We start from the raw sequence: 27,964 nt of genomic DNA on the forward strand, positions 1-27,964 counted from the left end.
GCCAGCCGCTACGCGCGTGCGCGCACTCATGCACCCTACGAATTTTTGATGATAGTTGACAACTCATTCTTCCAAACCACGGAGTTGTAAATGTCAAATGAACTGCAAATAAAAGTGTTATTTGTTTACGCGAAGGATGGATGTTACACAGAGGTGATATTAGTGGCGCAAGTTAAGATATTTTAGTTAACATGAGCGGGAAGGAAGGCGGAAATGCAGTTCCGTCTTCAAGTAAGTATTAACAGATAATTTGAAGTATCTTTAAATATATTATGTAAGTACCTACGTTGATTTTTAATTTAATTTGTTGCATATTTTTGTGAACGTTGTTTATCGCTCCTCGCACGTGTTACGGTGCCTGCATGTATGTCAAAAGCTGTATCGTGTATTGGAAGTTGTACCCTTATCGAGCGGATGTGTGACTCGTAGGGCCTGGGAAGCTAATCGTAGGAATTGTTTACAACATCATTGAAATTATATTCGAATTGAGGTTAATAGTCGCGTTCATTGATGTCGCACATATGCGTACCATGTTTACTACACGTATAATCAACAACTACAGTTATCTAATTATAAGTGCTTTGTAATTAAATATTTCTGAAGTGAATAACGCTGTATACATATTTGTATTTTTAAAGAAATATTTTGTTAAGCTTCGACTGGTTGGTCATACTTACTATTATTTTGTTGTTGTTTTTTTACTTGTCAAGGTAGGTAGGTACTATAATATAATGTGCAAATAAGAACTACATAATATTATAGGTATCTATTTTGAACTATCGCTGCTTAGATAATTAGCTATCTTCCAATGAACATGGAAAGTGATAAATATTTTCCTAAAACAAAATTGGGAACGTATTATCAAACAAGGTACGCATCACGTCGTCGTAAATTGTTTACTATACTCGTATACCCGTCGTACAATTCCGTTTAAGTTACTCGCGCCCGTAGCTTGTATTCGATAGGAAGCCTTAATACTACTATTGACACCTTACTTCTATCAAAATAAGGCCCATATTACATCGGCATATTATACATCCATTAATTTGTGGGAGTTCAGAAGCTGGTGTGCGTTTTAGGCCGACTGCATTTTCGAAGGACTGTAATCTCCGTTCCCCACCATTCTTCCACTGCGTGTTTTTGTCGTTTACATACCAAACTAGTAGTGAGGACCATCAAGCACTCTATCGATGTCTTTGATTTGAGCAGGTTGAATTTAGCTATCGCAATAGTCAAGGTTTGGAAGTCCCCTATTGCATCATGAAATAAAACGTAGGTATCATTGAATTACAATGAGCTGCGTAGTACTGACCAGAAACGCACTTCTCCGTAATGAATAAATGTGAGTCATGAGCGCGTTATTTCCAAAATAAATTGTTATTCATGGAGAGTGGCAGAAGAAATACCTATTTGGAATTTTTAGAAAGTCGATGTTAAGTAACGCTACGTCCCTACGGCAGGGTCCGACTCCGTAACCAGTCAATTAAGTCTGAATTGTGGTACATTTAACCATCTCTTTCACTCCTAGCTAAAGGTCCCGAACGCAAGCGCCACTTGACGATGATTCATGTTCAAATTCCATACCTGCGATTGATAACAGCAAAAAAGCAGTGAATGGCACAATATTCTTAAGATCTACTTACGGAACGCTATTATTCTGGGAAAGTGGTCTAACTATTAAAATTACTTTGCGTAGGTTTTAGAAAATTAAAGGTTTCCAAAATACGTTAGAACGGGTCTTCACTCTATACACATGAATGGGAATATAAAAAGTAACGGAATACCAAACCATGTGCATTCCTATTTAAATAAATTCTTATTCATTATACATGTCAATCGAGACCGCTGCGACTCGTTTCAGGCTTACGTTTTATAACTAGGTAGTTATTTAAAACACATTGCGATATTTTAATTGATCTACGCCGCTCTAGTGTGTAATTAATTACCTATACCTACTTAAATAAATACATTGGTAGGTAGGTATACGTAACTATTACGCTAAACAGTAACTTGGACTTTCCAATATTAATAAAAAAGGTTTAGTTTCTGTGCATTACAACATGTGATTGAAAATATACCTACTGTAAAAAAATTGTAGAGTCACTTACCTTATTAATATTGCGTGGTAGATAGTAAGTAAGTACTAAGTAGGTACTTTTCCTTTCACGTTGTTAATATTTAGGGAAAATTTAAAGTAATTCTATTAAAAATGAAAAAAATAAGTAATTTTATTAAAAGTAAGTCTGTTATCAGGTGCATGTTTAGTATCGTGGATTATATAATAATTATTAGGATATAAGTATTAACACAAATGTTACTATTTTATAGTTTCAAAATATTGAAAACGGAACAGAAACGGCTAAATTGAGCTAAAATATGCAGTGTCCCCTTCCTGTTTTTAAAATAAGGCAGCTTAAATTAACTCGAGCTTCGAAACAGTAGGTAATCGTTGAACTAACAATAAGCCAAGAATGTCAAGATCCTTAAGTTTCGTCTTTTATCATGAAGATTTAAGAGTTTTATCGGCTATTTTTATATGTGAACTAACATGAGTGGAATTTATAAAATTAGCGAGAGGGCGGAATCTCCAAAAACCCTAAAACATGCATTTTTCATTATTTTTAACTGAAAGCCCAAATATCAAATTTTTATGGAAATAACTTAAAAAATAGCAGACTTTCATTTTTTTTCATTTAGCTCTGTTGGCGGTAGGATTTTCAGAAACCTTGACATAGGTACGTATTTCGTCTTTTTTAACCAAAATTTAAAACACTAAGTTTCATCGATATGATTTGAAAAAAGATGGACTTTCATAGAAAGTAGAAACTTTCATCCCCTAACTAACCCCTTTTGAAATTTTCGAAAATCCTTTCTTATTGAAGGCAGTACATCGTAAAAGGAACCTACTGTCAACATTTAAACTTAGTTTAAGCGTTAATAGATAAGTCAGCCAGGGCAAGTTTTTTTATATTTAGGTACCTATAAAAATATAATATTATTAAATTAAATTCTCCTATTTTTTAAATAATACTATAAAGTACACTACTATATATTAGTTTCTCCCAAGAATCTGCAAACGCGAGTTATTTTGATTTATTTTCGAGTGTGATAATTTCAAAATTTAAACCTAAGTAGGTACTTGCTTAAAAATTTGGTACATGTACCGCTGTATTTGGTGCTGTAACCGAATTATGAAGCATTTACCGCTGCTTCTATTTTATTTAACTAACACTAAAATATTATCACGTAGAATAAGTATCCAGCTTGGGGAATGTTAGCGTTAAATTGTAGGAAAATAAGACATGAATATATTATCATCAAATATTTGAGTTGAGTGTACTGGAATGCAATCAAAAGTTAAGCATGCGTATGAAGTATGAAGTTTTAAATTCCTAAGTGTATAGTTTTAGAGCTGGGATGCGGGCGGTGCGATGCAGCTAGGCGCGGGCGTCGACTCGCATGCTCCATGCTGAGTAAACATAATAGATATACGTAATACGACAGTGAGATGCGCCTGCGCTACTGCTGCGCCGCTTGCACTTGTCCTATGTACAGCTATTCACCCGCCCGGCTTCGCACGGGAGGGTTTACTTGTAGGCAAATGGAACTATAGGTACGTAGTAGAAACCTTCCACATGGAATGTTAGGAATGATAACCCGCATAATATTGAATTATTGCACTTAGAAGTTTAGGTACCAAAATATTTTTTTTAACAAAAACCTATACTTAATTACTCTTACCTATAAAACATAACATATAACATTATATGATATCATGTTATGTTAAAATCAATATATGGTTTAAAGTCAATCGGTGTAATGTACCTATGGTTAAAAGTCTACATTTTAGTAATCAATTACATTGCTTTGTTGTTACCCGTTGAGGAGTTTCATCCTTCATCATTCATCAAATCATCAATTGTCAAAATTGGTTCAGATTTGACGGAGCTATGGAGTTACATTGAAATGACAAAATTGTCATTCCCTATTCCGAAGGAACTCTATTATTTTACGGGCAAAAAAATTATCTAACCCCTAAATGTCAACCTAGAGTAATTTTAACTTAAATTTTATCCATACCATCTGCAACTACCAAGTTGTATTCAGATCCCTTCACTAGTTTCAGTGTGATGCGTGCACAGACAGACAACATTAAAAAAAATCAGCCAAGTGCGAGTCAGGCTCGCGCAACGAGGGCTCCGTACTATAGTCGTATTTTTTCGTCATTTTGCACGAAAATAAATAAAAATCTGTTTTAGAATGTACAAGTGAAGACCTTTCATATGATACCCTACTTGATATAGTCACTCACTTCGAAAGTTGAAAATACTAATTATTAGCTCATGACCACAATTTTTTTTTGTGTGATCTAACCCTAAATTCACGGTTTTCAGATTTTTCCCCAAATGTCAGCTATAAGATCTACCTACCTGCCAAATTTCATCATTCATCATTCATGAACGGGAAGTACCCTGTAGGTTTCTTAGGTGTGTTCCGTACCTCAAAAGGAAAAAGGAACCCTTATAGAATCACTTCTTTGTCTGTCTGTATGTCTGTCCGTCTGTACGTATGTCTGTCGTGCCTGTCAAGAAAACCTATAGGGTACTTCCCGTTGAGCTAGAATCACGAAATTTGACAGATTAGTAGGTCATAAAAGTAAAGAAAAAAATCCGAAAACCGCGAATTTGTGCTTGCATAACAAGAAAAAAATTAAAATGTGTTCATGGGAGAATATTGGTATTTTCAACTTTCAAAGTAATATTACTAAGATACCGAGTGGGGTATCATAATATGAAAGGATTTTACTTGTACAATCTAAAACAGATTTTTATTTATTTTTATGCCCTAAAATTTTTGATTTATCGTGCAAAATGACGAAAAAATACGACTGCAGTATGGAACCCTCGGTGCGAGTCTGATTCGCACTTGGCGGGTTTTTAGGGTTCCGTAGCCAAATGGCAAAAAACGGAACCCTTATGGATTCGTCATGTCTGTCTGTCTGTCTGTCCGTCCGTAGGTCCCAGCCACTTTTTTCCGAAACTATGAGAACTATACCTACTGTTGAAACTTGGTAGGTAAACTCTGAAACTATCCAAAATTTGTAAAAAAATATTTATTTTAAAAAAAGGACACGAGCGCAGTCTAATCTTAGCCGGGGACATACAAAATTCAAAATTATAGATTACGAGTAGGTAGGTACGTATTAAGGATGTTCTTACAGATTGATGTTGGAAGGCCACCCCCTATATTCTGTGTTCTTACATATTATGTTGGAAGGCTACTTATTCTGTGTTCTACCTTAATGAGATTCTTTAGCACTGAATTTTAATTATGTGAAAGCCTTTAAGCTTTTGCGCCGCCTAGTTTATTTTTATTTAATAAGTAAATAGTTTTTATTTATATTTTTATTTTATTTTATTTTATTTATTATAGGAAAATCAACAGCGAAATAATACAATAAGTTTCTTAAAAGCTAATTACAGAAGTATGGCCAATTATAGATTTTCTCGAAAAATTAACAATATATAAGAGTGAGTTAAAATTATTTCATACAGAGGAACAAAAAAAAAAATAACAATTATTGGCTAAGTAGGTACATGACATTATTATTATATAGTATTATTATATAGTATATTATTATATAGTATATATATAGTATTATTTCACTTTTTCGTAAACCGTAAATATTTTCGAAATAGTGTAAGAGAAACCCTGTCTGCGGCTCCAATTACCTATAGTCCATACCTAGAGACTAAAGTTCAAACGCGTCTCTTAGTTGATCAGCTAGTAGGTCCCTATCCAATCCAATTCAATCCATCAGCCTGTATGTGTCCACTGCTTGAAATATGCCTTATCAAGAGCCACCAGACCCGGTCATACACCTTCCTCATCCACCCGCTTCCCGTCACCTGCTTCAGGTTTAACACTGCGCTTAGCGGTATGTGGTCTCCACTCCTGAACACTTCAGATCCACCGGCCGTTCTGCGATCAGTTCTGGGATAGACATGACCTGTCCATTGCCACTTCAGTCTACCTATATCGAAAAGAATTTTAATTTAAAAATATATTTTGCATTTTTTATCCATGTGTGACAAGTGCCTAATAATTGTATATTTAAAGTACCTATCTGGTTTCATCCATGCATGCATCTCGAGCCATGAGCAGGTGGATAAGTCTTATCCACAGTTATAAAGTAGGTTTACTTTAATATTAAATTGCCGTTTCATGGATAAAAGCGAAGGTACACGTTTTATGTGCTTTGCCTTATCCACTGTCCATTATATTATAATAATCTAGAAGTACGAGTCTTTATTGAATGACATGAATGTACTTAGAGTCTTTATTATACACTTAAATTGAGACCAACATTATAATAATAATTTGAGGAAGCACGTCAATCCCCTTTATATGAATACACCAGTCCCTTTTATTTCGTAATGTTTTGTACAAATATTACTCCTTTGAGTCCATTACGTTAATACCTCAGATCAGAACAATAACTAGCTAATACGACAGTAGCGGGTGGTGTATCTATTTGTATGTACTTACATATTTTCATTATGATCGACACAAAAAGGTCGCATATTTGTGTTTTTAGGGTTCCATACCTCAAAAGGAAAAAAGGAACCCGTATAGGATCACTTCGTCGTCAAGAAAACCTATAGGGTACTTCCCGTTGATCTAGAATCATGGGCAGGTAGATAGGTCCTGAATAGCGCAAGTAAATTATTAAATCCAAAAACTGTAAGGTTGTGGTTACATCGCCAAAAAAATTAAAATATGTTAATGAACATGAACAAATATTTAGTATTTTCAATTTTCAAAGTAAGATAAGTATATCAAGTGGTATATACTTAATTATAATAGAATATAAATTTTTATTTGATAAAAATTTACAAGGTTTTTATTTTTATTTTTATTGTTCACGTAAATTACAATAATACATTTTAAAATAAACAGTTCGCCATCCTCTAGAAACTGTTAAACTGGTAAACACGAAGTTAAGCATGGTAGTAGCAACGCAAAGTTCCTGGTCCCCAAATTATTGGAGTATTAAACTAGGATTCCCTGCGCTATGGGAAGCCAGTATTTCGCCCGAATATATGTACAATCATACATACAATTATTAAGTATACACAATTATATGTACAACCTAGTTCAGTTATTTAAAAATTATATACATTATACTAGCTGATGCCTGTTACTCTCCGTTCTTTAAAATCTCTATGCCAAAAATCAATTGAATGGGTTGCTTTATAAATGCGAAAATGTGTTTGTTTGTTTTTCCTTCTTTCACGCCCTAACTAAGCAACCAATTGACTTGATTTTTGGCACTTGACTTTTTAGATATACCTATATGTGTATAATAGATTTAGCTACGTTAAAACTACAATACTAAACATTCGTAGTTAGTTAGTTATCTCTTCTACTCTCGTGAGCTTTACACCTATCTTACTGATCAGCGAGAACGAATTTTTATGCGTCATGCAATATGAACGTAACATATCTACCATAAAATTTCAATAACGTATTGTTATCAAAAAATCATTATCGTGATCAACCCATCATCGGCTCACTACAGAGCACAAGTCTCCAGTATGGGAAGGGTTTGGCGACAGTCCACCACGCTGCTGGTCGATTGCAGATTAGCAGATTTCACACGTCTTGAGAACATTATGTAGAACTTTCAGGCATGCAGGTTTTCTCACGATGTTTTCCTTCATCGTTAAAGCGAGTGATATTAATTTCTTAAAACGCACTTAACTCCGTTAAAAAGTTAGAAGTACATACCTGGGATCGAACCCCCGACCTGCCGTATAGGAGGTGGATGTCCTAACCACTAATTCATCACGGCTCTACCAAAATCCAGTCATCTCTAATAGCATAACGAGTAACGACACATTCACAACCACTCAATTCTTTTTTCAGGAAACGAACTGAAAAGACTTTTTTACTATTGAAAATGTGACCATAGAGTCGCAATATAATTATTTTTAAAAAAAATTTTAGCTGGTGTTACTCAGGATGATGTAAGAATTGATGCTAATGATACCCTCTATATACATCCAAATCTGTTCAGGCCTTCAGAAGTTATGGTGGAATAAAAAAACACATACCTACATACGCCCTGAAAACATCAAATTCTTTTTTGGGTAGGTAGTCGTGTAACAAAATACATGGCGCATTTAAAAATGCATATGACGAAATAGTAAAAGTCGAAACGAATGTTTACGCTTTCTCATTAATGCGGTATAGGGAATAATAAATATTGAGTATCTGCTGCGGTGCGGTTGATTCTTGACGACAAGGCATGGGGGGCGAGGCACGGCAAGGTGCAGTGTTACGGCAATGAATGAAGAGGTACCAGAAACGCAACCTAAATACCACACATTCTTCGAGTCCCCGCCGTCGCCGGCACGTGTGTTGCCGCTTTTACCTACCGCCGCTACTGCCCGAAATAATATTATGCTTAGCTTACCCGTACCCGTACATACCAGTATTCACAAACATTTGTTAAATTGGAGAGCAAATAAAGCTGTAACATTCGAATTGCTTCGACAAAAATAAATTAATTACATTGTTTTCCAATTTTTTATGGTCTTTGCTAAATTACATACTTACTCAATTAAGTATTACCTAACTTAGGGGAAACTTAAAGCTTTGTTCAATATCTGAATTACGTTTTACCACTTTAGGGATTGAATTTTTAAAAATCCTTTCGTTATAATAGCTATCTGCATGCCTAAATTCGGCCCGAACAGTCCAGTAGTTTGGCGTGTGTGTTGATAGATCGGTTAGTCAGTCAATCAGCTTTTCCTTTTACAAATAATATCTGTAATATATATTACAAGATTTTACTTTATGAAATTATTAAATTCACACTTGGCGAAATAAATTTAAAGACGTGTTTCCATTCCTTTGAATAGTTCTAGGTAGGTACCAACTTACAGTACCTACTTAAGAATTCCACGTGGATATTAAGAATTTAAGTTGAAGTTTCGGTGATTAGTCATCAGTAAAGTAGTGTAGTGTGTGTCATTGAGTTCCTTTTAAATCGGAACTTATTCACATTCCTCAAAATGATTAATAACTGTATCTGAAAATAGGTTTTTTAGTTAGATACCTTTGTAGAGTTAGTTCACTTTGGTAGAGTTTTGATTACTCATCACATCATTGTCAGACAAATTATCTACTTATTATTATTATAAGGGTTTAGGTGTATGAATAAATTTTTAGTAACTACCAGTTTACTGCTAAATATCAAATTTCTAATTGTTTGCGTAATTTAAAAGTAGAAACGCGTATCGGTATTATCATACCCTTTAAATAAGGTCTTCAACCTTAACAGCTACGAGTATAGTGATATCTACACATAAAAAGAAGAGTTCATTCTTGCATTCGGTTCCCACGTTATTTTTGTGAAGGAGCCGATAAGGGGGATAGTATACCCTTTCTTAGTCCTATAAACGATCGTGGGCCCTCATATATTGCTAATAGATTTCCGAATGGTAAAAAATCGAAATGTTTGTGCATTTAAAAGAGGGGACGAACAACTTAATGCAATTACACAACTAGTTGAATGTTCCGTTTTGGAATTCAATTAAGTACAACTTTCTCGAAGTTCCTTCAGGTGTCTTTAATTAATTAGTATTTTAAATAAAATAGATGAGGTCAACGATAAAATACAAAATGCAGTAGTTTTAATATCATAAAAGACTGTTCCATATAACTTATCGATGTTACAAAATATTTTATTTACTATACCTACATTAAGCGCCTGATTTTGTACAACTATTTCATCATGATCAACCGATCACCGGCTCACTACAGAGCACGGGTCCCCTTTCATAATAAGAAGGGGTTTGGCCATAGTCTACCACGCTGGCCAAGTGCGGATTGATAGACTTCACTCACCTTTGAGAACATTATAGAGAACTCTCAGGCGCTCAGGTTTCCTCACAATGTTTTCCTTAACGTCAAAGCAAGTGATTTCAATTGCTTAAAACAAACATAACTCCGAAAAGTTAGAAGCGCATGCATGGGACAGAACTCCAGAACCCCGACTAGGATGCTGACGACTTAACCACTATCATTTGAGATAAGACCCATGCTCAGTAGTGAGCCAGCAGTGGGTTGATCATGATGATGACGATAACAACTATTTAACATACAAAATGTATATTACAGTTGCGGGGAGTGCGAGCGGCAGCGGTGTGACGGGTGTGACGCGGCGCGGTCGCTGCAAATGGTTCAACGTGGCAAAGGGCTGGGGCTTCATCACTCCGGACGATGGCGGGCAGGACGTTTTTGTTCACCAGGTGCTTTCTATGTCTAACATACCTACGAGTATAAACAACTTGTCCTGACTGACTGACTGATCTGATCAACGCACAGTGTAACGAACATAGCCTACATACAACATAGGGACCTTAAAAAAAAAAAAAAAAAAAAAAAAAAAAAAAAAAAAAAAGTAAATAATTTTTTTTTTTTTAATGTAAGTCAGTCAGTCTAGTCGGTGCATGAGAAATTCGGTTTTTATTTAGGTTTTCATACGGCCGCCAGTCAATGTAGTCTATCGAGGAAAACTGTCTCTAGTCGGTTGGAGCCTGCGGACCAGACGGTCGCGGGAGTTAGAATCAAAATCAAACACTTTGACATTAGTTTTCTCTACTGCGTTGGGCCACAGTTCGAACACTTATGTGAAAGAACAAATTCCCTTATCATTGCAAGGGGTGGTCCGTGAGGGCTGAGCAATTAACTGGTGGTCGACCATATGGCTTCTTGTGTGTGTGTGTAATGGAAGTGCGAGCACTTAACGTTCGTAGACTCTAACACGCTGACGAGGACCATAGTGGTAGACACCTATAATGAGTAGAGGCGAGGCGGGACATGCGCGCACTAAGGTGCGTGCAGCCTAGCGCTCGTGTGGTGGAAATATTTGTGGAAATGGGTGCTTGCATTAAGTGCTCTTATGGAGGAAGACATAGTCTTCAATTAAACAGGTCTGTGAAACTATAATGAGTAGAGGCGAGGCGGGACATGCGCGCACTAAGGTGCGTGCAGCCTAGCGCTCGTGTGGTGGAAATATTTGTGGAAATGGGTGCTTGCATTAAGTGTTCTTATAGAGGACATAGTCTTCATTTAAACAGGTCTGTGGAATTATAAAATAGTTGAATGATATGGAGGTGAGGTTGTCTAAGACGGTAGACGTGCTTGTCGGTGGCACTTTGCACTATGTCTATCGCTATTTTTTCCCTAAGGTGCAACTAGTTGAATGATATGGAGGTGAGGTTGTCTAAGACGGTAGACGTGCTTGTCGGTGACACCTTGCACTATGTCTATCGCTGTTTCACTAAAGGAGAATAATTGGAAGAAAGGAACGACCAAGCGGTCAATGTCCTAATGCCGAATCAGTGTTGCGCGTGTTGGGTCCGCTGCGCCATACATTGAATGCTACCACTAAGTGGAAAAAAGGGGTAAAATACAGGGATTTACTGGCATAGCCAGAGGTTATACACTTATGTAAATACAAAGTCTCAAAGCAGGGTGCTATAAAATGAACGCAAGAGCGGGCAGGCATGCACATGATCGTACGTGCTGTCTATTAGAACACCACTAAGGTAGGTGGAAACATGGGAGCATGGCTCTATTGTAAACCAAGTTTGGAATATTATAACTTGAGAGCATAGCTCTTATTACTTACAAGCCAGTTTAAATAGATGGTGCAATTATAAATATTATCCAAATATCAATATTTCGTTGGAAGGCGCGTGCGGCATCGCTTCGACCCCATCGGTCGGAACGGTGTGTGTGCTCGCAAATTGTTACGTAATAACGTCCGGATTGTGGATTGAGTAATAACTCAACCGACGTTATAAAAAATAGATAATATAATCTATCTAATTAAACTTATGTGCTGGACGACACATAAGATTTATACTCAAGTAAGAAAATTTGAGAATGGGACCACTTTAAGTACAAGGATACTTTTCTTATGTTATAGGGGCGATACTTCTAAAGTCTAAAAGCGATTCATGATTGATCTGGTAATGTGGCTGCTTAGGCGAGGTGAACCGCGCGTCCTTTAGGATACTCGGTAAATCCTTGCTTGAGCTGGCAGACGGAGTTGTACTCTGTGTTTACTTTCGATCTATTTGCTGGTATACGTTGGAGTGCGTTGGAAGATGATTATGCGAAGGAGAACCCTAGTGCCATTAATGGCGCCACTTGGCGCTTTGTGAATCCTTTGCTGAGCTGATTCTAGCATACTTTAATAACTACCGATCACAGAGGGCAGGTAATACTGCTGTTCTGTTTGTACTCTGACATTCGTTGGAATACTTAACCGCCTTATGGTGGTTAGTGAATACACGCATAATACATAAAGCAACTTTAGCGTTCGAGAGCACTTTAGCGAGAGAGGAACATAGCACTCTGGTGTTTGTGCATCCTACCTAAAGGAGAGCCTAGCGCCCAGTGCTTGTGAATCTTTTACTATAGTGATTTTTAGCGTACACAAATAAGTGATGACTTATCACTTGAGACCGAGCACTCTGAGTGCTAAATTACAAGGGTATGTGTGTAAAGGGACACGTTCCTTACCTATTGGGCTACGCATGTGTCTGAACATTGAATTGAATTGACTAGAGACACCAGATAGGTCTGTTGATCTCTATGTTACCCTAATATTGCTTGGAGCGTTGCATTCTTCTGATGGCTATTTATAAATAATACATAAAGCAACTTTAGCGTTCGAGAGCACTTTAGCGAGAGAGGAACATAGCACTCTGGTGTTTGTGCATCCTACCTAAAGGAGAGCCTAGCGCCCAGTGCTTGTGAATCTTTACTATAGTGATTTCTAGCGTACACAAATAAGTGATGACTTATCACTTGAGACCGAGCACTCTGAGTGCTAAATTACAAGGGTATGTGTGTAAAGGGACACGTTCCTTACCTATTGGGCTACGCATGTGTCTAAACATTGAATTGAATTGACTAGAGACACCAGATAGGTCTGTTGATCTCTATGTTACCCTAATATTGCTTGGAGCGTTGCATTCTTCTGATGGATATTTATAAATAATACATAAGCAACTTTAGCGTTCGAGAGCACTTAAGCGAAAGAGGACCATAGCACTCTGGTGTTTGTGCATCCTGCCTAAAGGAGAGCCTAGCGCCCCAGTGCTTGTGAATCTTTTGCTAGAGAGTGATTTCTAGCGTGAGTACTTTATCACTTACAAGTAAAATACAAAAACCCAGCATTAGCGTTGGAAGACACCTATGCGAGAGACGACCATAGCGCTCTGGTGTTTGTGCATCCTGCCTAAAGGAGAGCCTAGCGCCCCAGTGCTTGTGAATCTTTTGCTAGAGTGATTTCTAGCATGGACTACTTTATCACTTACAAGTAAAAATAATAAAATGCAACATACCTTCACACAATGGATTGAGGTCAGGCCTGCGATTATAACTTGCTTCGGCGGTATCGTAGTGCAAGCCGCTCATCCTTGAGATCTCTAAGATCATTACACTCATTCACACACAAAGGATTGAGGTTAGGCCTGCGTTTATAGCTTGCTTCGGCGGTATCGTAGAGTAAGCCACTCATCCTTTAGATCTCTAAGAGATCTATATACCTACACCACACCACACTACACAAACCATTTACAGTGGAACACGCCACTATAAAGTATGCTTGCATGCGCCGTGCTATCTCATGAGAGGAACGCACCTCTCCTAACAGTATGCTTGCATACATTGCGCTATCCCTTGAATGATGACGCGTAGTGGGGGGGGAGCTCGTGTTCGTTGGTATTTTATGTTCTTAATGTGATAGGATACCAAGGGAAGGCAGATGAATCCGATATATTCGCCGTGCAGAGCAGACGTGTGCTAAATTAAAGTTAAACTTCACTTTTAAAAATTTTAGCTAGTGCCAATGTAAAACGGACATTAACTAGTTGTAGTGTGGACTTAAAAAGTGTTATCTAATTACTGGTGATTAAGACGTTGTTACGTGTGAGACGCTCGTCAGTCGTAGCATCGCGACTCAACCTCACCCCCGCGAAAAGAGCGCAATTGCTATTTTTTAACTCTTTCATGCATCGAGATTCGAGACGCCGCGAGCCGCGCCGTATCGGAGTACGGTGCACCACGCAAGTATACACACTAATAAAGTAAACTAATTACATACTTTGTGCTTATATTATTGCGAAGTATGGGACATAGAACGTAGCATATTGCTTGGATTACGAGATATCTAATTTGATAACTAACGTTCACTACTGTTATCATGATGAGTGGCCAACAATCTTCACAAAAATATCCGCTTACAAGCGGCGGCTCAACACCAGATTTATCAACTTTGAGCAGTTTAAAAGATGACCCGCAAATAACGCTTCGTAAAAGGAAACAGCCGTTTGACCATGACTGTGGATATTCTCATGAAATAAAGGAAGTGCGATCAGAGCTTACTCGTATCAGTACCTTGTTAGAGAAGTATGTAGAATCCAATGAACATATTATGAAGAGTATGCAAGAGAATATTACAGAAGTTAGAACACAAATGTTGCAAATGAAAGAATCAAACGAAAAAACTACAACCTTGCTACGAAACGACGTGATAGAACTTAAGACTGAGTTGAGTAAAATAAAAAAGTCATCGCCGAACATGTCGACGGAGCATAAAGATATACAAAGTCACTTTACACGACTAGAAGCGAAAGTAGATAGTAAAATAAAGTTACTTGAAGATAACTTCAGTAAAATTAAAATGCCTTCTCAAACTACATCTTCTCTTACCGAAAACCAATTGTGCCTTAATGAGCAGCTAGTTCAAGAGATACAAGACCGCAGGAATCGAGAAAAAAATATCATAATTGTTGGTTTGCCGGAGCCCATTGCCGCTAATGATGAAGAAAGAAGGTTAAAGGATGAAACTGAAGTCCAGAAAATTATTTCGTTGATGGATGAAAACACTCCAAAACCTATAAAAACTTTTAGGATTGGCAAATATACTACCCATAAATCTCGAAGTATTAAAGTATGCTTTGATTCTTTACAAACTGCAAAAAATATTTTACGTAACAAAAACAAGACGCCGGAAACTATTAAGATTTTTTCAGACCAGACCCCTGCACAGCAAAAATTTCTCAAAACCTTACAAGAAGAGTTAGCTGTTCGAACAAACAATGGTGAGAATGATATCACTATAAAATACATACACGGAACTCCCAAAATCGTAAAACTGACAAAAAACTACACGCAATAAGCCCATCCTCAACAACAACTAGTCAAGCAGACATTACCACCTACCAAGTTCTCGAAAACTATCAAAGTTTACATAATTATAAGTCACGCTTTACATTTTTTTACCTTAATGCTCGAAGCATACGCAAAGAAGGTAAATTTGACGAGCTTCAGTGTATACTAAGAACAATTCCAAACATCATACATGTGATTCTATTGACCGAAACCTGGATAAGTAATGAAAATCAAGCTTTGCAACTACAAATTCCGAACTATACGCATTACTACAACTATAGATCTGATTCTAGGGGAGGTGGAGTATCAGCTTACATACACAACAATATAAAATCAAGCTTATTAGAGTCGACGTATTCTGGAGGAAACAATTATTTATGGGTGCGGCTTGAAAAGTTCGCGATTGACGTAGGAGTTATTTACAATCCAGGACACACAAACTTTCAGGACTTTCTTGATACGTATGAATCTCAGCTTCAAGGAAAAATTAGAGCTATTGTCTTTGGAGATTTTAATATAGACCTGTTAACAAAAGACAAAAAGACCAAACAATATAAGGAACTCATTAAAGGTGCAGGACACATACTTCTGAATAAAATAAGCGGAAAATACTGTACCAGAGAATGCTTAACAAAAAAATCTATTATAGATCATATCAGTACCAATTTGAAGAATGATTCTTTTCACATGGCTATTATTGATTCACCAATGTCTGACCATAAGCAATTATACTTGGACATAAAAAAAACTAAGCCCCCCCAAAATTTACGGCTACAATATAAAGCAATAGACTATGATAAACTAACAACCCTAATGAACAATGCTGAGTTAGATACTGTGACCGATTTTATGCAACTAGAAAAACAAATAAGAAATGTTACAGATGCAAGTAAAATATTAAAAACCAAAATATTAAACCCTCCGCAGAAAGATTGGATAAATCGTGAGGTAATTAAAGAAATTAACGAAAGAAACGAGTTATGGACAAAACTAAGGAAGAACCAAGATGATGATAACTTAAAAATGAAATTTAAAACAAAGAGTGCTTCTGTATCTAAATATATTCAAACAACTAAAAATACCTACTATTACAAAGAATTTAAAAAATGTAGTAATAAGCCGAAACAAATGTGGAAATTGATTAATTATTTAGCTATAAACAAAATAAAACAAAACTCTGCCCTTCCCAAACTAATAATAGACAATAAATCCATTACTGATCCAAACGAAATCTGTGAAACTTTCAATCAATACTTCTCATCCATTGGACCTATTCTAGCAAATAACATTCCTAAGTCCTACCACAATAATTTCTCCCACGCCCTGCCTCAAACTTTCCTCCAATCTGGCTCTGAGCTATCCACTTTTGAACCCTGTACAATCAATGAAATAACTAAAATAATAACTAACCTTAATAATAATTGCAGTGTAGGAATAGACGGTTTAAGTACTAAAATAATTAAATGCATATTAAATCAAATAGCTAACCCTTTAAAAGAATGCTTCAATTACTTACTTGTACATGGAATATTTCCAGATACTCTAAAACTTGCGAAAGTTACGCCAATTTACAAATCAGGCTCTAAATCGGATCCGGGAAACTACAGACCTATTTCTGTGTTGCCAGTACTGTCAAAAGTTCTGGAAAGAATATTGTACAATAGGCTACAACAATATCTTGACTCAATTAATTTTATCTCTGCTCGACAATATGGCTTCAGACCAAAAAGTAGCACTCTTACTGCTACGATTGACCTTGTCACTAAAATCAAACACGGTATTGATGGCAAAAATATAGTTTTAGGCATCTTTATTGATTTAAAAAAGGCCTTCGATACCGTGAGCCCAAACTTGCTATTAAAAAAACTTGAAACAATTGGAATAAATGGCATCGCCCTAAAAATGTTTCAATCGTACCTAACTAATAGAGCACAAATTGTCAAATTAGGTGAACATCAAAGCAAGGCTTTAGCAGTAACATGTGGTGTTCCACAAGGTTCTATTTTAGGCCCGTTACTTTTTTTGGTCTACATTAACAACATCCAAGAATTAGGATTGCATGGTCATTTAACTCTCTATGCAGACGATACCTGTTTGTTCTATTTTGGGCCATCTATTGGAACTCTTATTAGTCAAGCTCAAGAAGATTTAAACACTTTGTCTGCATGGTTCAAATATAATCTACTAACGATAAATATTTCAAAAACATCCTACATAATCTTTAAAGCTAAAAACAAATTAATTCAATCGTATCAACCTCTTACAATTGACAATACTCCGTTACATCAAAAACACAACGAAAAATACCTTGGATTAAGATTAGATAATTATTTAAACTGGAATACTCAAATTGAACATCTTAGAAGCAAATTGGCAGCAATGACTGGGTCCATCAGAAATCTAGCACGAACTATACCACGTGAGCTTCGTTACACTATCTATAATACACTAATTAAGCCTCACTTAATGTACTTGATTGAAGTCTGGGGAAGTGCTGCCAAGACAAGATTAGCTCATCTACAAACTGCTCAAAATAAAATAATAAAAATTCTTTTCACATATCCCTTTCGAACACATACTAAAAAACTTTACATCGACACCAAAATTATGAACATTCATCAGTTATATATATACAACACATGTATTTTTGTTAGGAAAACTATAAATAAAACAATCCACACAAATATCACATTTACAAAAATTAAAACTAAAACTCGTCGAGCCAGTTACCTTATCCTACCCAAAACTAGAACAAATTATGGCAGAAAAACCCTTACCTATGAAGGAGCTAAACTTTATAACCAAATACCTGCACACATAAAAAATGTACACTCATTCAATGCATTTAAAACTGAATTAGCTGCTCACATTATGAGTAATGCGAATCACTTCGACAAATGCATTGAATGAGTACCTAAATGGCGAATATTTGTAAACTTTATTCTTAGAATTAAGTTCTCATGTAAGTGACTTTGTCTTTATGAGAATAAACTTCTTTAAACTTCTTCTTTAAACCTAGGCAGAAGCTCACCGTTGAAGGCGCGGCGGAGCTTTCAACCATCATTCACTCCTAACCCCTTTTACACGAACTGGAGTGAATGGTGCCATTACACAGGGCTTCTTCTTCCTACAGTAGGAGGAAGAGCTTACATTTAGGTTTACACACGTTGAGTATGGGTACTAATATTATTACACTTCTTTTAATACGTCTCAATTGCTGAACCCACATCTTAAACCCCAATGGTTTAAATTCTATACCCGAACACGGTAGACATTTGGTATTCAATACGCGAACAACTGAATGATCGACCAGACAACTCCTATACACGAACGCACGTTCCAAAATAATGTGTTAGTTTCTATGCGTGAATACATACCTTCAAAGCCCGAACACCTACAGTCATTTGAGCATTCAATACGTGAATGCCCACTTCCTCAGCTCATACCCCGTAAGGTCCGTTAGGTCTGATGAACTCACTATTTCTGATACTCTAAACGTCCTTGGGTTATTGCGTTCACAACATGTTAAAAGGTTTCTACTGTTAGATGATACGCGTGCCACTAAAAGATATGAAATAGGAAGCGTATTCTTTAGGTAGATCAGTATATGAGGTAGGGTAAATTCATTAGGTAGGCCTCGGTAGAGTCACAACAGCTTAAATCGCTGGGGTAAGTAACTTGAAATTTTGACATTAGTTTTATGATTAGTATTATGACCTAGTCACCTACTTAGAAAGGATTTTCGACATCCCTAAGGGGGTTAATAGGGGATGATTTGTACGAAAAACCGTCCTTTTTCAAGTTATGTTTACGAAAATTAGTATTTGAACTTATGGTTAAAAGTTTTAGGGTTTTAAAATTTTTTACCTCAAGGGGGTTAAAAATAGAGGATAAAAGTTTGTAAAGGTTCATAATTTTTAGGGTTCCGTACCTCAAAAGGAAAAATGGAACGAAAAACAAAAATCTATATCCACGCGGAACAAGTCGCGGGCATCATCTAGTGTTATTATAAATGCAAAGATTTTAGAATGAAAATATCACCAAGTTTACTGTTAAAGTGATGTTTGGAAGCACATTGCTGCAGTGTAAAAAGTTATTCGTTACAGATGTCAAGCGCATCTATATATCATTTTCGTGAAGTATCTCGTTACTCAGTAAAAAATATAAATCCATTGAGAAAACACGCAGCGTATCTAGCGGTCGACCCGATAGCGTACATTATTTGTTTGTTCGGCTTATCAAGTCCGGATGTTTTTTCTATACATTTACGCCACTAAATTTGTACTTCGCCCCACTGCAACACCGCTAGCGGTAAAAAATTATATCAGGCCAACACTATTATATTGGAAGTTGTTGATAAGGTACCATATTACTTGTATTTTCCCGGTGTATTTTATTTATTAACCGACTCCATTATGTCATTGTAGCGTACATAGTACATTATTCATATATGAATTTAGTATCTAGAAGTGAACGCTCGCAGCTATGCTCACTAAAAATATGAATCCTCTTTATTCCCTATCACGTGGGAATTTATGAAAATGTAGCCTTACTTCTTTTCGACAATATTTCAGCTTTCGAGAGCCAAAGGTTTGGATTGGGCGTTAATGAGTCAGTCAGTCAGCCAGTCAGAATTTTTCTTTTTATTATATTGTATTGATTATTTCATAAATACATGGAAGAGAACTAATTACTCATCCAATTGAATGTATGATAGTAAGATCATAAATGAGTAAACGATGACCTGTGACTTACGACTCATATGATAAAATGAGTTTTTGAGATAATATTATTATGAAATCTGGCAATTAAATTTTTCCATAAATATTCATTCCTTAAATCCTTACATATAATATAACAAAAGTACAAAAAGTATGTCCATGTAAATTGTATGATACTGAATGTTTTATTGCACTTTTGAAATTAAAACACCCTAAAGAGATTACTGTAGAAACTAGAAGAAGCGTTTATTTAAAGGCTTTAAAGGCGACCTTATCTCTATGTTGTGATCTCTTAACAACCCTTACAGGAAGTAACTTGAAAACAGTTTAATGAACCCATGCTTACAATCTGTGATCGAAGGAACAACGTATGCTGGCATTTTTGTATTATTTTCACCTATTATTTTTACCTACTATTATTCTAAAGCAAAAGTTTATAAAAAAAACTTTCTGCTAGCATTTCACGGTCCATCCGTTTAACTGATTTTGATGAAATTTGGTACAGAATTAGCTCACATCCCGGGGCTGGACATAAGCTACTTTTTATCTTGGAAAATCAGAGTTCCCGCGGGATTTTTAAAGGCCCATCCGTTTAACCAATTTTGTAAAATTTAGTACAGAGATAGCTTGCATCCTGCATCCGCGGTTTTTAGGGTTCCGTACCTCAAGTCTGTCAAGAAACCTACAGGGTACTTCCCGTTGACCTAGAATCATGAAATTTGGCAGGTAGGTAGATCTTATAGCTGACATTTGGGGAAAAATCTGAAAACCGTGAATTTAGGGTTAGATCACACACAAAAAATTAAATTGTGGTCATGAATTAATAATTAGTATTTTCAACTTTCGAAGTGAGATAACTATATCAAGTGGGGTATCATATGAAAGGTACCTGTACATTCTAAAACAGATTTTTATTTATTTTTATGCATCATAGTTTTTGAATTATCGTGCAAAACGTCGAAAAAATACGACTGTAGTACGGAACCCGTATTGCGTGAGCCTGACTCGCACTTGGCCGGTTTTTTTAGTATTGAGTGCACAATTGGGGACTTGAGTAGCTTCAAGAGAGAGTCGGAACAAGCGCGTTAGCACTTCGCCTTGGATAGTATAGTAGGTATGCAGCATATAAGCATCAGGATTGTTTTATTAATTATCCTATCGTTTATTTCAGAGTGTGATTCAAATGCCTGGCTTCAGATCACTTGGTGACGAAGAATTGGTGGAGTTTGAGTGTACAGAGTCTGATAAAGGGTTGGAGGCAACGCGTGTGTCTGGACCGTCTGCAGTAGACTGTCAAGGCTCTCATCGACGACCCTTGTCAAAAAAAAGATTCAGAAAAATACGGTACGTAAAATCTTATAATTACTAGAAAAAATTGAAGACATTTTGCTCATAGTTTGCCTTAGTTGCAATCAAGCAAATCTTTAGGGTACTCAAGATTAAAGATATATCCTTTTAGCTAAGCTATTCTCGTAAGATAACATTTTGTATGCCTTTTGTGCTAAAACTTGAATCCACAGACTATATTAATTGTGATTTTGGTCTGTGAAAAGTAGACGTATCGAGGCTATTAGTTAGGTATGTGGTTTCATTATATCCCGTAGGTAATAGGCGTTGCCTTCAAAAAAATCTTATTAATTAATCTTTTGCACTTTTCAGCTGCTATAATTGCGGAGAGTTTGCAAACCACATAGCAGCAAAGTGCAGTATGGGGCCACAACCAAAGAGATGCCACAATTGTAAGAGTGAGGATCACCTCATTGCTGATTGTCCTATAAAGGTAAATAAGTTCCAACGAGTCACTAGCAATAATACTAGGTACCTAATATTTAATTGGTTACCTATATTATTATTATTACCAAACTTATTTTTTGTCAGCATACCTACCGTTTTATCTAATACAAAGCTAATACGATAGCGAGAAGTAAAATAGTTTACTAATGTTAGTGAGCTGGTTTTAAATAACCTAGCAGGCTATATTTTTTGTAAGTTTGTTAAACTGGTACTAATCAATGACCATTTACCTGACTCAAGTCAGCTTAAAATGGCTAAGCAACTTTCTTAGAAAATTATGTATATCGAACATATCTACAAAAAGTCCGCGCCAGCGTTTGTCTAAATGCTAATATTAACCTACACATTAGAAAAAATTTGGGAGCCTAAAAACCATTAAGTAGGTATTATTATAAATAAATAAATAAATAAATAAATCAGTTTTTATTGATCAAAAACATACATAGGTTACAAGTACATCTGCATATTTAAAAGTAACAAATACATGCTTATAATAAGATACCAATTTTGTTAAGTATACAGAAATACCGACTGTCCCTAAGCTAGGTACTATTATCACAAGTATGAAATCAATCGCTTTATTTTCTGTACCTATTCCTAAATCTTAGAACTATTCTGTAAATTCTAAGTGTAGATTAATGTAATTTATTTTTACTTTGTCTTTATTTGAATTATATTTAAGGTCGAGAAAAAAAAGGATGATTCGCAGTCGAAGAATTCAGGCAGTTCCCAGGGAAGCGCGCACAGCAGCCCACAGCAGCCGTAATCTGTGCCGTTCGTCTTAAGACATGTTGGTTATTTTTGGCGTTCATTAGACCATAGGTTCTGAATCAGTTAATCTCATTGATCATGAGTAGACTCTCTGCGTATCTTGTCGCATTTACAGACGTCACTACAGATACCCCCGTTCCCACTTGTCAACTGTCGGGCTAGGATTTTTATCGGATGTTCCAGTGGCAGAACATTTTATATGAAGCTATTCACACTTGTCGGATACCGATTTTGTGTCAAAATGTACTGCGACTGGAATATCAAGCGACAAGTGACAAACGAAATGGAAACGGGGGGATAGGTATGAGGTAGGTAAGAAACGAGATGGCTCATCTTGGAATCTAGTAGTGTTTTGGAATAAAAATATTTAAAACATCTACATGCTGCCCATCAGCGGCACTGATGTGGTCCGTTTATTTTACTCTGGACCAACCCTGGTAACGGGTCATCATTTTTTGAAGCTCGCTTGAAGGTGTTAAAAGGTGCATAAATCCCGCGCCGATATCTATGTAGTCTGTGTCGCTACGCGTATGACACACATACAAGCTTACGAATTTGTCTTCACTTTTTAAAATACAATTGTGTATGTTTGTCTACCAGGGGTTTTATAACTTGTTCTGGACAAATCCAAAGGGACAAAATTAAGATATTTATTGCTTCTAATCCGTTATTGGTAAATATATTATAATAAAATATGTCAATTTTCATAGTTATCATAATACTAGCTTATGCTCGCGACTTCGTCCGCGTGGACAACACAAATTTCAAACCCCTATTTAACCGCCTTAGGGGATGAATTTTCAAAAATCCTTTCTTAGCGGATGCCTACGTCATAATAGCTATCTGCAACTGCATGCCTAAATTTAGCCCGATCCGTCCAGTAGTTTGAGCTGTGCGTTGATAGATCAGTCAGTCAGTGAGTCAGTCAGTCAGTCACCTTTTCCTTTTATATATTTAGATAATTTCATATACTGTCATACTTTTTCTTAAGTTTATGTGTGCCATCGGTGCCATCCTATCACTTACCTACCTCATGTCTGTTTTGACTTCTGTTAATGTGACGAGTTAAAAGAGTCTAATCGAGAGTTATCCAGAAGGAAAGAATTATCCAAATATTTGTCATGCAAACATCAGTCATCGCATTAGACAGTTAGCTATCCGTAAGTTAAATTGACCGTGACAATGCTGTCATAAAACCTATCTTCTGATAGACGTCTTAAAGTTGAATCAATTTATCCGTAATCATACTTACAATTTTTGACAAGTGTAACAATGTTGCTAAGTAACCTTTAAAAAGATTACAGATAGGATTGATTTTATTAATTGCAGCCGTTAGCAACCTGTTGGCGTCTTATAAGTATAAAATTTAATACGTTCATATAGCGGTTGAAGCTAGATGCTTTAGTTTTAAACGAACACGTATTTTAACGTAATTTTTAATGCATCTACCTCATTTTTTATTACTTAAGGACCAGTGTTATGCATAATATAATATTTTGTTAAGAACAAGACTGATCATAACAAAACCGTAAAGTACAAAACTACTCTTAGAATTTATGACTTAAGTTGGCATACGTAACGTAGTACAAATTTTATGTGTTCGAGTGCTCGTAATCTTTATTATTACATACTTATTTTATACCCAAAGTTGTGTGTGTTTGTATAATTATTATTAATAATTTTGTTGCTATATTATATTACGGCCACTTTAGACGTTATTTATAAGTTAGAGTTTTATTCTGCCTATGATCGTATTATAAGAGTGCATAATGTGACTTCTTTGGTAAGTCGATATCGCATCGTAACGATATACGATATTATTTTAAACACCGCTAAACTTGTTTATCAAAACTGCGCAATATCATTAGATTTAAGAAAACCAGCTAGGTATTTAAACGGCAAGAACAAAACAATTTAACATTCATATAAATTCGCCTATAGCGCCTATACCGTTACAGTGCATGTACAAGTATACATTGTACATTATGGTCGTCATTCGTGATATGAAATGAAATGAAATGAAAATCTTTTTTATTCGTATAAACTTTTACAAGTGCTTACGAATAGTCGGATGCATCTACCACTGGTTAGATTTAAGGTAGCTGAAATATGCCGTACTTAATAAAGTAGGTAGTCGACGAAAAGCTGCATTTATAAGGATGGCACCGCAAACGGTATTTTCGGCTAGATTACTTAGGCAGAAATATTTTTGAATAAATTCCTGATTTTAATTTTTAACTGTTTTGTAGAAATCTGTAATTATAACATTGAATTAATGTTTTGAAATATTTTGTCTTTATAACTAACGACGATCTGACGAGACGACAGGGAAGACTTGACGAGTTTCAGCCTCCAGAGCTGCTAATTTTCGAAAAGGCATTGTAAAGAACCACATTCTCACCGTAAGGTGTCTTGTCTTCTGAATAATCTGTTCAGAAGACGGAAGAATATAATCTCCCACTTTGGTCTTTCTTTTTTGGATTTCAAGGAAACCTTCGACTCTATATAAATTTGGGTTGTTCTGGAATAGTTTCAATGATGCCAAGTTTATTGCCGGTATATCGAGGCTCTGTGATGTATCTCTAACACTTCATCAAGAACTTTCACTTCATCAAGAACTTTTCAAGTACAGTCTCAGCACACGAAACCTATTTATTTGCAAAGAGCTGTTAGACAGGGGGACTTTATATACCTGTGCAGTCGAACACCTTTTCAAAACATTGGCCAAGAAAGTACAAGATGAGGTCTTAATGCGTTTCATGGCGAGTACATCTCAATTCTCATACTTATAGATAGTACACCGAAGACGTGGTTATTTTGACTGAAGTAGCACAAGATCTCGAGGAGATAGTGAATAGTGACTCTGGAAATGTGCCGATATTGAGATAAACGTGAATACGACAAAACGAATGTTCAATCAAAACCTATTACTTATCCCGACACCCGTAATAGTTGGACCGATGAGTGATGGTATAAATAGAGAGGATACCGGCAAGCGGCTGAATCAAGATGGCTGAGAACAGGGCATGGTGGCGCCCTCTAAGGAAGACCTATGTTAAACTGTGGACGTCGAAAGGCTGATATGATGATGATGATAATGATTTACTTATGGTTGGATAGGTAAAATTGCAGTTTAGGTATTAAAGATACCTACAATAAAAATGCCTGTACATGTTTTTAAAATATGGTATAAAGTGCAACATTATGTGCCAAAGCCGAAAAATTTATTGCAATAATTATTATTTTAGAATGTAATAAATAATGTCCATAGTACTAATGTCATTTCACACATCCGATGAACTAAGAAAAATTTATAATTTTGGATTCAATGTTTTCAACAATATCGAAATTTTGTGAAGACACTTTTAGGATACTTAACAGTACAAAATATGCAAATAAGGGCGCCTTCCCGCAAAGTGCCGCTAGGAGGCAGCGTGGCTGCAGCGCTGCGGCCGTGCTGCTTTGTAAATTATCCATGATATAATTTCGTTGAACAGACGCGCGGCTGCAGCGGGGGTGTAACGCTGCAGTCGTGCGTTTTTATTTATATGGTGTTACAAAGCAGCAAGACCGCAGCGCTGCGGCCGCGGCGCTGCGTCCACGCGGCACTTTGCGACAAAGAAAGCCCTTATGCCGCTGTAAGCCCATCGATTTATAAGTAAAACTAGTTATAAGTACATAAGCTAAAGTGTTGATGCTAATAATTTTAATATTACACGTGAAAACATAATGATTATAGTTAAGCTATTTTCATTAGGATTTCGTTAAAAATCATTTTGTTAAAAATAAGACACATATTTTGATAAATATAGTTAAGTAGGTAAGTAAATAACTAAGAATACCTCTATACTGTAATAAATCTGCCTCATAATTTACTACAATTATTATTTTAAGTAAAAAAAGTATTGTGTGAGAACCTACTTCATTGAGCTTAGTATGTCAAAAGGATACAGCTACATACATTACATCTCGTAATATGTTATTTATTTGTAAGAGATCAGAACTGAAATAAAGCTTAAAATCATTAGTGAAATAAAACTAAGTACCTACCTACCTCATGTAATGCTTGCTACAAGAAGAATCATTATTTATCAATTGATAAAAAATAGATTATAAATTACTCGTAGGTATATGCATAATTTATCCGAATAGACATGTTAGTTTAGTATGGAAGGAATATAGTAAGTATATCGTCGTTGCGACTCTAAGACCTCCTATATGTGTCACTTTTGTCAAAATCACTTTTTTCAATCGAATGCAAAAAACCTCATGTGTATACGAACGTCTAAATCTTAATTTATTTATTTACCGACTAGCTTCTGCCCACGGCTTCGCCCGCGTGGCCTACAGGAAACAAATGGCATTTTTTTCAGAAACAAACATTATAACATCAGGACGCGCACCCTGAACAGCACCGAATAACACATATAACCTTCCAAATACCAATTTTCATGCAAATAACTTGAAAAATGACGGACTTTCATACAAACTTCCATCCCCCATATAACCCACTTAGGGGTGGAATTTCGAAAAATCCTTTCTTAGTGGATACCTACTCTTTACAAAGAATATACCCTCCAAATTTCATTTCTTTAGAACCAGCGGTTTAGGCTGTGCGTTGATATATATGTCAGTCAGTCAGTCAGTCAGTCAGTCAGGACTTTGAATTTTATATAATATATATATATATATATAGATTATAAAATCTATGTGCTAGCTCATCAAAAGTCGATATTAAAATATCTTATGTGTGCAATCTATACTCACACAAGTTTTCAATAATTATTTTTAATCGACTTACATGATCTATTTTTCGATCTGAACTCCACATGCATCAAGTTTTTAAGGAATGGTGGTTAAAACCACTACAGGGCTACTTTTAGAAAGATTTTTTCGAAGGTATTTCAAAAGAAAATATTGGGATTCACCATCCGCGTAAAAACCAGTGCGACAACTGGTGTGACATTAAAATAATTAGGTAACATTTGCAAAAAAAAAAAGAATATGATAGCCACATGTGGCTATCCACATTGCGAAAAAAATGAAGCCCGTGAAGCCAAAATGCTATAGCTAGTAGGTACAAAACAAAGGTTGTGGTTACACGTCATAGTTTATGTTCATAGAGTTTTGCTTGTCCCATAGTTTGTTGTAATTGGTATCATTAATTTTTTTTCAGTAGACGGTTTTTATTGATTTTCTCGTAAACGTGTTTCTTACACATAAGAGGTCTTAAAGTCGCAACGACGATGTACTAATATTTCCCACCTCTTATTTAAACACTAGATGATGCCCGCGACTTCGTCCGTGTGGATGTAGGTTTTTAAAATCCCGCGGGAACTCTTTGATTTTCCGGGATAAAATGTAGCCTATGTCCTTTCCCGGGATGCAAGCTATCTCTGTACCAAATTTCGTTAAAA

At 36.0% G+C, this 27,964-nt stretch overlaps 1 protein-coding gene across 1 annotated transcript; it reads left to right on the top strand.

Annotated features, from left to right (window-relative positions):
• lin-28 (protein lin-28 homolog) lies at nucleotides 1-27,964 on the top strand. The gene is made up of 5 exons (XM_034968592.2): nucleotides 1-231; nucleotides 10,189-10,319; nucleotides 21,154-21,326; nucleotides 21,642-21,762; nucleotides 22,459-27,964. Exons 1-5 carry the CDS (start codon nucleotides 192-194, stop codon nucleotides 22,540-22,542), a joined length of 549 nt encoding a protein of 182 aa, XP_034824483.1. The 5' UTR covers nucleotides 1-191; the 3' UTR covers nucleotides 22,543-27,964.

Source organism: Maniola hyperantus, chromosome 5 (assembly GCF_902806685.2).
Source record: "Maniola hyperantus chromosome 5, iAphHyp1.2, whole genome shotgun sequence".
Classification (NCBI taxonomy): domain Eukaryota; kingdom Metazoa; phylum Arthropoda; class Insecta; order Lepidoptera; family Nymphalidae; genus Maniola; species Maniola hyperantus.